Source organism: Hypomesus nipponensis, chromosome 11 (genome assembly GCF_054491055.1).
Source record: "Hypomesus nipponensis isolate SF chromosome 11, ASM5449105v1, whole genome shotgun sequence".
Lineage (NCBI taxonomy): Eukaryota > Metazoa > Chordata > Actinopteri > Osmeriformes > Osmeridae > Hypomesus > Hypomesus nipponensis.
In genome coordinates, this window is record NC_140371.1 from 13081161 (window position 1) to 13091541 (window position 10381).

At 45.9% G+C, this 10381-nt stretch overlaps 1 protein-coding gene across 4 annotated transcripts; it reads left to right on the plus strand.

Moving 5' to 3' along the window:
- The first annotated feature begins 47 nt into the window (after window positions 1-47).
- On the plus strand, window positions 48-10381 carry nfkb2 (nuclear factor of kappa light polypeptide gene enhancer in B-cells 2 (p49/p100)). Of its 4 annotated transcripts, XM_084709068.1 has the most exons (25): window positions 48-63; window positions 197-256; window positions 776-855; window positions 2471-2513; window positions 2697-2769; window positions 3017-3057; window positions 3458-3556; window positions 3771-3922; window positions 4256-4368; window positions 4719-4877; window positions 4986-5090; window positions 5216-5304; window positions 5418-5556; window positions 5786-5929; window positions 6094-6366; window positions 6600-6741; window positions 7063-7177; window positions 7346-7553; window positions 7782-7951; window positions 8118-8220; window positions 8408-8616; window positions 8726-8807; window positions 8984-9150; window positions 9296-9407; window positions 9505-10381. In XM_084709068.1, exons 3-25 carry the CDS (start codon window positions 839-841, stop codon window positions 9579-9581), a joined length of 2832 nt encoding a protein of 943 aa, XP_084565194.1. In that variant the 5' UTR covers window positions 48-63; window positions 197-256; window positions 776-838; the 3' UTR covers window positions 9582-10381. The 4 variants fall into 4 exon arrangements, with proteins under 4 accessions (XP_084565194.1, XP_084565195.1, XP_084565196.1 ...); XM_084709069.1 differs by lacking the exon at window positions 48-63 and having other exon boundaries at window positions 93-256; window positions 2700-2769; XM_084709070.1 differs by lacking the exons at window positions 48-63; window positions 197-256; window positions 776-855 and adding an exon at window positions 2132-2306.

Sequence of the window (10381 nt, forward strand, 5' to 3'; positions counted from 1 at the left end):
TCAAATTCGTCTTTTGCGGAATTCCCCCAACACTCCGGGGCTTTCCAGCCAACTTGAACGACGGTAAGTTATAGAACCAATAGGACGAAATCAACACAAATGTTTTATCGATGGGGAAATACATGGAACAAATTCTGGTCACTGAACTTTTTGTGCTGTGATCCTGGTTTGGAAGTATACTTTTCCATTTTCCTAGATAAATAAACCGAAGCAGTGTTCGGTGGACAAGGGTCATTCAGAGGCGACAAACATCAAGGTAAATAACGTTTTTGTATTAAAGTGTCAAAACAAGCCGCATTCACTCGGGGCACGCTTCGTTACTATACATAATTGCATCAGCTTTAATTAAATTGTACATATGAGAGTGAGGCAATAGGAAAGAGTGATAAGAAATGCATGTAGCCTACGTGGGCTATACTTTTTATATAATAAGTGCCAAGGTTTGCAGAATATCTAAATTATTTATAAGCAAGCATGTCAACATTTAGAATTTAGGAAGTCTGCGCTTCACATTGTCATTATAGGTGTATGATGATGAGTGGCTAAAAACATAGTTTGGCTCCAATTATAGGCTAAAGCCTGTATACAGCCTGGAAATTCCCATAATAGTCAGCGGATCTGTTTAGAGACAGTCACTCCAAGTGGGATGCTTAAAGCCTTGATATCTTAGAGAGGGATGGGCTGTGGATATTACGAAGATGATTAGCGTTATACATGCATAGTAGAAAGATAGAAAACAAGAAAGACAATTTATATTCTTAACCTCTTTTCACAGTGTACACTGACCATCCTCATCATCACCTTCCTCATCCATGCATATGATCCAATAACAGCCACCATGTCTGGCGCACTGAGGTATGTATTGTCCTGTTCTTGTTATGCAGTTTGGTCTGGCTTAATGAGTACGTCGTTGGTTGGCATATTCTCCATCCTTTTATAGATGATAGAAAGACTGGGGCTGTAGTGTCTAATTGGACTCATTTCCTGTTAAGATGAATAACACTAAAGGCACCAACTTGAGCTTGGTTTGCATTGCCTTCAGTTGTGGCAAGCAGTGCCCACTGCCAAGGACTAATCAAACGGGATGTGCTTGATGAGGCTGTTACCTCTGTCTTGAAAATGGAGATTCAAACAGGCTTAGTCATTATACATGGCAACTTCTCCTGTTAAACATCCGGTTACTTTAAGTCTGTGTCACAAAGATGTGACTACTGGCACGTCCATAAAATCCATAAAAAAAGGTGACAGAGCTTGATACTGAAGGGCCTGTTGCCCAAATGTAGTTAACCATAGTGTGTTTACCAATACTGCATATTATACACAGCATCTCATTAATGTCATATCATAGTTTAGATATATTGGATATGACCCAATCATTTGTTATCAAGTCTATTTAGATCCAGTGTTACTAGTGTTTAGTTGTTCATGTTAAATTACCATATGAAGTTCCAACAATGCTTTTAGGGAAAATGATACCTTGCTTTCCCTTACTCTAGATCTTACCTGTACACTCACTTGGGGGTTTTCATGGCTTGTAGTTTACTAGAAGATGCAGAAAACCTGAAGATAGAAATCACACAAATTTCCCCCTTAGGTGCTCATAGGTGTCTTATGATTAAGTGTATTTGTACATTTCTGTAAGCCCTTCCAGATCGGAAGTGCATGGATGCTGCACTGGTAGATGATATTAGAATAGGGGCAACCCTGTTGGCACAGGGACATTCCGTATTATTCAGATGAAAACACTTTTTTTTGATCATCTCCCAGTTGGGGGAGAGGGGGGGGGGGTGTCCCTTAAATTGAGCAAGGAGTTTTATTCAAATGTTCCACATTTCATGCCAGTTTTCAGTTTCAGATACTTTTATTATATTAATGCTTGCAACCCAGGTAAGAACGGAATCTGACCGAAAATAATAATGATGATCAAGCCTGAGGGCAGGGAGAGTCTTCCATATTAAGACGATGGAAAACAGAGCGAGGCTATTGGCTCTCACAGACCTGTATTGTATTGGTGTACTGTGACACTCTGACATCAGCGGCAGCACTGAGCTGGTATTCTGGGGGCTTTCCTTTCTGTTTTTTTCCTGGCCTACTTCCTGGAAGTGACTCGAGTGAGTAGAAGGGGGAGGGGGGACTGAGTGAAAGAGAGAGAAGAAGAGATCAGAACAGCCTTCCTTGTTCACGACCACTGTAGTTTTGTGAAAGTGAAACTACTGTTTCAGTCGGGAGTAAAACTAAAGGTTTACGTACATGTTGTTTTAGTATTCTTTCAAGTGGAAAGACAGAGAGGACTCGAAGTGACTCAGGTTGGTCATGCAGTGAGAACAGTAAACAGCTTCCTGTATTCAAGTAGCTCAGCATGGTAATGCAGGTTTATGAGAATTTGACAGGCTTGTTTGCGGTGGGAAGGTTAAATTGGGTTAGGTATCCAGTTTAATTTGTGTTTTCCATTTATTTATTTTCATTATAGGATGGATGACAGTCAGTACAACATGAAAATATTTGAAAATGAGGTAAGCTGCTTTGTGTAAAATGTGTGTGAGACATGTTTTGACTCGGGTGTGGAAGGTATTCTGTTCATCAGAATAGTTTGAAAAACATTTGCTTTTAATAATATGAAAATTAAAGAACACAATCATCAGAAATACATTTAATGGAAGCCTTTGAAAATGGTTAAAACCTTTCTCTAATCTCAGCAGTTCATGAATTTACCATACGACCTCATGCCTCCTGTGGACATCAAGATTGAACCTTACATCCCTGAAACAGGTACGTTCACATGACCTTTTACTCACTTCGTTTTAGTTTGAATGTTTACGTTATCGCTAGATTGTGGCAAGTGTGAAAAAAAATCATACTGGTATCTTTAACACATGTTGTGCTAATCCATGTGTTATAGATATCAGTGATGGATTTAATGGCAAAAAAAATACTATTGTGTGTGGTATGCACAAAAACAAGTCATCAAATGAACTTCCTTTCACAGTAGGATTGAGCGTAAATTTGTGTATTTCAGCTCATGGACCCTACATTCAAATCATTGAGGAGCCCAAACAAGTAAGCCCACAATTTCTTTGTGCTGGATGGAATGATCTAATATTGTCTTTCAGCCTCTGCTCAAATATTTTCACAAAGCCCAAAAAGACATGCTTCCTTCTTCTCATAGTGAAACTACAAAATGATTTGCATAGTATGTGCATTCAAAGTTTGTACCTTAATACCGAACCTTAGTTTAGTAAAAGCTTATGAAATCCTCTCGTAACTTATAGTAGAAATCCTGTGAAGGTGGCAGTGTGCCCTGCTTCTGTCTGGTGTTTTGGTATTTGCACATGACACGCTGGAAAGTCCTGGATGTAGGAAGTTACTGTTTCTGTAACAGGCAGTGCTAGAACTAGGGAATTATTCACTGACATCCTTGTGTGCGTGCGTGTGTGTGTGTGTGTGTGTGTGTGTGTAGAGAGGATTCAGATTCCGCTATGAGTGTGAGGGTCCATCTCATGGAGGCCTGCCTGGGGCCTCTAGTGAGAGGAACAGGAGAACCTACCCTACTGTTAGGGTAAGAGACAGTACCAACTGTTGTTCTTTCAGCTGTTTGTGGTTTGAATGCTCTGACAGCTAGATGTCTCAATATCAAGCCAGATACCATGCTATCTGCCCAATAAGATATCATTTTTTTTTTTTTTTTTGACCTTTTGAGTATCATTTTGAATGTTCTTATCTTTGTAATGATTCATGTGAGAGGTATTCTAAGCTCTCCCTCTCCTTTCCAGGTGAATAACTATGTTGGCCATGCCAGGGTGGAGGTGCAGCTGGTGACACACTCAGACCCTCCTCGTGTTCATGCCCACAGTCTGGTGGGGAGACACTGCTCAGAGAGCGGCACATGCACAGTGGATGTGGGCCCCAACGAACTCACTGCCTCGTTAGTACCAACCTTTCTTTGTCGCGGACTGACAACACTTCGCTGACAATAATTTTATTTTTTTATACGTCTTTTTTTTATTAAATCACAGAACATTAAAGAGTTGAATAAAAAAAAAAACATAGCTGTTCTAATCTTATTATTGTTACTAGCTACGGATTTGCACTGAAACGGTTGCCTTGGAATTTTCAAAAGCATTATAGCTATAACATAATTGTTTTTCCACTCTATGACTTGACACCACTGCCAGTATGTGCGACATATACAGACGGTAGAGTAGAACGTGAATGTTGATTTTTATGAATCCCTTTCACTTTCTCCCTCCCTCTGTAGGTTCAGTAACCTGGGCATCCTGCATGTTACCAAGAGAGGGGTGGTGGAGATGTTGGTCAAGAGACTCAGAGAAGAGAAGAAGAGACAGAAAGGCCAGCACAACCACATCACAGGTGAGAGCCCGGCCTCGGGTGGCGCGCAAACCTCCCATCGACTTGAGGAGAATCGAATCAGAGAAGTTCAGAAAGAAGCCTTTGTCTGGGTGAAGATCTTAGTGCAAGCTGTTGGCGTCTCGCGAGATGCATGGTTGCCAATGCTTAGCGCAGCTCGACATAGCAGCAATCATGTTTGTTTGTAGGGAACCACTCATCCAAAACACTTCACATGCAGCACTTTGCGTCGTTGGGTCCCGAGCGATACACCTGCCGATTTTCAACAGTTCTCAAGATAATCGAGCCAAAGACAAACGCACAGAGTTGAATGTGTTGTATTGAAACTCACCTTGTCCACTTGTCTCAAACAGATCAAGAGGAACAGGCCATAACAAAAGAAGCCAAGGAGCTGGGCAAAACTATGGACCTGAACATTGTAAGGTTAATGTTCACAGCCTACCTCCAGGACAGCAACGGGGGATTCTCTAGGGCCCTGAAGCCTGTGGTCTCCAACCCCATCTATGACAGCAGTGAGTGAACATCAACTCGTGTCCTTGTGAATTACCTTTCAAAGTTCATGTTTGACAAAACAAAACAGAAAATGTGGAAAAAATTATGTATTATTATGCTCATTGTAGAATCGCCCAACGCCTCCAATCTGAAGATCTCCCGCATGGACAAGACCTGTGGCTCGGTGATGGGAGGGGATGAGATATTCCTGCTGTGTGACAAGGTCCAGAAAGGTGAGGGACCGTCTCCTATCCACTAGTAATACGTAAAGGAGTGTAGCCATGCTTGCACTGATTGAAGGATTTCACTGATACGTAAACCGTCATGTTACATTGACCATGCCTATTCTGCAATCCAGACGATATTGAGATTCGTTTTTATGAGGAGGAAGAGGAAGGGGGCTGGGAGGCCTTTGGGGACTTCTCCCCAACCGATGTTCACAAACAGGTACAGACTGACTGGGGCGCGTGCGTGTGTGGATGATTAAACGGGATTTGTCATCGATTTGGCTCGCTCCCTCTTAATGACATCGCTTCAACGTGCGTTTTTCCTCTGCACAGTACGCCATTGTATTCAAAACGCCGCAGTACCACAGCACAGAGATTGAGCGTCCCGTCACCGTGTTCCTGCAGCTGAAGAGGAAGAAGGGGGGAGACTGCAGCGACCCCAAACAGTTCACCTACAAGCCCCAGGACCAAGGTGAGCTACGGCTGTGGATGTGGGGATATTTGAGTCGAATGACTCAAGATGAAAAGCCCGGGCTGCGGGGTTTTCTCAGTGGAAATGGGGGCAGATGCCTCCTACTCGAATCATATTTGGGTATTTAGAAAGAAACCTATCAAATGAGCACAAACCAGGCACTTTTGAAATCACCATTTTTTTTCTCTCCCACCCCCTCTTTTCCGATTTCTTTCGGTCTTTGTTTCAGACAAAGAAGAGGTTCAGAGGAAAAAGCAGAAGCCTCTGCCACACCCCTATGATCCAGGAAGAGGCGGGTCTCTGGGCGGGAACTGGCCACAAGGAAGGGGAGGAGCCGGGGGATTTGGAGGTGGCACTGGAGGAGGAGGAGGAGGTAGGGCACACAGCTGTACATGACAATGCTATAACACTGCAAGTTCGATGAGCGCAAATTGGATCTTTTCTTCATGACAAATGTTGTTTGTCGAAACACGGACTGCGACTGCAAGTCACCTCAGTGACACGGGGATTGTACTCATCATCGTTTCCATTGGTCAGGCTTCCAGTTCAATCATCAGATCAATGGAGGAGGCTTCTATGGAGGTGGGTTTGGGGGCTTCGGAGGAGGGACCCAAATGTCAGGCCCCGCCCCACAGGCAGGGGGGAACCAGCAGCAGGGGGGACAGACGGCTGGACAGACGGCTGGACAGACGGCTGGACAGACGGCTGGACAGACGGCTGGACAGACGGCTGGACAGACGGCTGGACAGACGGCTGGACAGACGGCTGGACAGACAGGCTTACCACTACAAAGGCAACTCTTCCAGATAGGTATGTATGCCTGGAGGATACAGAGACGAGTCGTCAAACAGTCACTGATTCTCCCCAAACACACTTTACGGTGTTCCCAGTTCCTGACACGAAACAGAATATTTGAACGGTCTGAAGCATCGAACACACAAGATGTGAATGTGATTACGGACAGATGTTGTTGTTGTTGTCGTCTTCGAGAACAGACGGTAGAAGGTATGTCGTCCCTGACGACCTTGTTATTTTGTGTCCAGCTGCCTCTCTCCAGAGCAGGGCCAGTCAGACAGCCCGACAGACCGCAGGGGCACTGCTCCAGTACTGCAGCACTGGGGACGTGCGCGTCCTTCTGGCAATGCAGAGACACCTATGTGGAGTCCAGGATGACAACGGCGACACGTGAGTCCATCTTGTCCGCAGTGCTCCTTTTGACGTCCTTTAACATAAGGGGTCAGATGGCTGACCGGTTAGGGAGTCAGGCTACTAATCAGAAGGTTGTTGGTTCGATTCCCGGCTGTGCCAAATGAAGTTGTGTCCTTGGGCAAGGCACTTCACCCTATTTGCCTCGGGGGGAATGTCCCTGTACTTACTGTAAGTCGCTCTGGATAAGAGTGTCTGCTAAATGACTAAATGTAAAAGTAATGTAACATTGTGCCGTGGGATTTGGAAGTGTTTGTCTTGGTTTCCGGTGCTGATTGAGTGTGTTTTGCCTCCCCGCAGGCCTTTGCACTTGGCGATCATTCACCAGCAGACGGCAGTGATTCAGCAGTTGATCCACACTATCCTCCGCACCCAGCAGCACAAGATTATCAACCGACCCAACCACCTCAACCAGGTAACACACCCCCCTGAACAAAGCTCAAAAGCTGCCAATACCGGCGCACCCTCTCAACAGCATTTACTCAGCCAGTTGCATGTTTCTACGATGAGGTCAAATAACCGACGCGGTTCTACCGTTTGATTTACTCGTGTCTCAAGCGCGTGTTTCCGTTCCGTTCTTCAGGGCCCCCTCCACCTGGCTGTGATCACCAGGCAGCCCAAGGTGGTGGAGGTGCTTCTCAGGGCGGGGGCTGACCCCACCCTGCAGGATCTGGACGGTCGCTCCCCCCTCCACCTGGCTGCGCTGGCCGCGGACGACGTCTGCCTCCGCATCCTGCTGGGGCACCTGGGCCAACGCTACGCCCACCTGGTCAACATGGCCGACTACCACGGTGAGGGGATGAAAGCGGCGTCGAACGTTTCTTTCTTATCTCGTTCTGGGTTGTAATGTGTCGAAGAAGTGTGTTTTATAACTCTTGCCACTGCCTAGTCCTTTGTAATCCCCTTTATACTCATTGAATACTGACTAAAATGCGAAATATTAAAATACTGTCGGTTAAAACTTCATAGACAAAGGCTTACTCTCTCTCTTTCTCTTTCTACTTCTGTCCCTCCTTAAGGTCTGCACCCTCTCCACCTTGCCGTGAGGAAGGGAGGAGAGCGCTGCCTGCGTCTGTTGGTGGAGGGCGGGGCTAAGATCAATGCCCCAGAGCAAAAGAGTGGATGCTCCGCCCTCCACCTGGCCGTCAGGGAAAATCTCTTCAAAGTGGCCTGCAGTCTAATCACAGATGTAAGTGTTCACCATCACCAAACGTCTCAAAGAATCACCTCATTTCCCCCACATTCATAACATTCATTTCATCCATCATACCCTTCCACAACAGAACACACGCTTACACACTGTTGCATGCACACACACACACACACACACTCACCTTGTCTCCTTTGTTCTCCAGCTAAAGGCAGATGTGAACATGTGCACGTTTGGAGGGAATACCCCTCTCCACCTTGCGGCCAGCCTGGGCTCCCCCATCCTCTGCTCCATGCTCGTCGCCGCGGGTAACGCCTCACACACACACACACACACACACATTAATGTGGATTTGTTCTTACTAAAAGTCTACGGTCTGTGTAAAATGACTGACATGCGTGGAAAAGCACAACAGGAACACACACCCATAACTGTTGAGACGAGCTTGAATTGAACAAATGTAGATAATAAACCTTGTTTTTTCGATGTCCTCAGGTGCTGACAAGAACCTGGAAAACGATGAGCCTCTCTTCTCCAGCTCCTCTTCCTCAGACGAAGAACAGGAAGAGGACGAACGAGAGAGAGGAAGTAGCGGACAGGCAGAGGCGATCTCACAGACGCTCTCGCCCGAGAGAAAGCTTGTGAACACCCGCAAGAGACCAGCCACCGGACACACGCCCTTGGACCTGGCCAAATGCCGAAAGGTGAGACACACGGAACAAATCCAAACGGCATTCAATTCGATTCTAAATGCGTATTCTAGAATGGACCGTTTGCACTGCTATTTGACAGTGCCGTGTTTCTATGCCCAAGGTGAGAAACCTTCTGGAGTCGAGACAGAGCCCCAAGCCCAGCCAACACAACATCAAGACGCCTCCATCCACGAGTAAAGAAGGTGAGACTATACCCTTCTCCCTACCTTTCTTTCTGCCATCTCTTCTTTCACCAGTTGCCTCGATGCAGAATGACTTTCTCCAGCTACAGGCTCCTTTGGGGGAATCTCCCCTCGGTTCCGTGCCAGGCATTGCTCCAGGTATCTGAACCAGGATCTTTCGCTTGTCCTCTGTGCAGGAGAGAGTCAGGCTCTGGACGAGGACACTCTCGCTAAGCTGTGTGAGATCCTCAGTGTGGGTGACGTGCCCTGGAGGCTGCTGGCAGAGAGGCTGGGCATGCTCACACTGGCACACCTGTACCAGGAGAGCCCCTCGCCGTGCCACAACCTGCTGCAGAATTACAAGGTGTGCGCGCCGCACGCCGACACTGCGCAATGTTTGTTTGAGAGGCGGACCACGGTTTCCTGAGAAGTGGGTGAGCTGACATGTCTCCCCCCTGTGTGCGTGTGTGTGTGTGTGTTTGTGTGCGTGTGTGTGTGTGTGTGTCTAGCTGGGTGGAGGTCCAGTTGAAGGGCTGGTGGATGCTCTCCAGTCTATGGGTTTGACTGATGGAGTCCGGCTACTGAGACAAGCTGAACTGAGAGTTGATAAACAAAGCACAGGTACTGAACTGATCACTTCCTGTCCAAACACAACATTGTCCATTGACCAGATTTGGTTCCTGGTTCATACTCTACCTGTTTTGTTTTGCCCAATCAGATAGCACAGTAGACAGCGGCTTCGGCAGTCAACCAATGAATCAGGAGATGGAGGAGCCAGCCATGGCCAATCACTAATCACCAGGACAAGGAAGAGAGTTGAAAATGATCATGGGAACCTTTTTTAGGTGTCGTTCTCTGCTTGGGGACACTTGCTATGGTTGACCGTCATATGAATTTTGCAGTCCATTGCAATTGACTAGGAAAATCAGAGCTGGTGTCTTCATGACTTGACTGTACAATGTAGGATATGTTTGGAATATCTAAAGCCCTATGCCATCGGCAATGACGACAGAGAACATGGCAACTTGCTGTGTAGTGTCCTGTCCTGTTGTCTTGTTGCTTTGTTGTCTAGGAGAGGACGGTCCTCAGATGTATTCAGCTGTACCGTACACAACTCGCTAGTATCAGTAGAATACATTCTTCATCAATGTTCTGTGCAAATGTTATCATGGAATGATCGAGCAATTCATATTTATTGGCTGTGAATTTTTTACTAATACTGTGTATTCGTTTGGTTTCTGATCTTACCAAATATGACAGCCCTCAAACCGAAAAGGGTGGCGTGTTTGTGTGTTTTTAACGATGCCTTGGACACGATGACACAGGAAATCCTGTGGGTTTTTTTGGTAGAGCTTGTCATGCAGTCGTGGAGAGAGCTGGATTGACTGTGTCACTAGCCGGTTTACCTTAGGCCTTTCTCCTCAACGAAATAGCACGCTTTCTCTTCAGCCAGAATCACATTATGTAATTTGTGTCATCTGTGCAATACATAGGACGGACTGACAGGAAGAACCAAATGTTCAACCAGGCGTCTTTGAATGTTGTTTTTATCATGTCTATGATTTTGAAATAAAAAGGATTTTACTCATAATCAA

Bases quoted from the DNA above. Each gene is read 5' to 3' on its own strand.
- nfkb2 (XM_084709068.1), top strand. The intron at 2,514-2,696 runs GTAAGCTGCTTT...CTCTAATCTCAG, and splicing joins TGAAAATATTTGAAAATGAG to CAGTTCATGAATTTACCATA. The intron at 3,058-3,457 runs GTAAGCCCACAA...GTGTGTGTGTAG, and splicing joins TCATTGAGGAGCCCAAACAA to AGAGGATTCAGATTCCGCTA.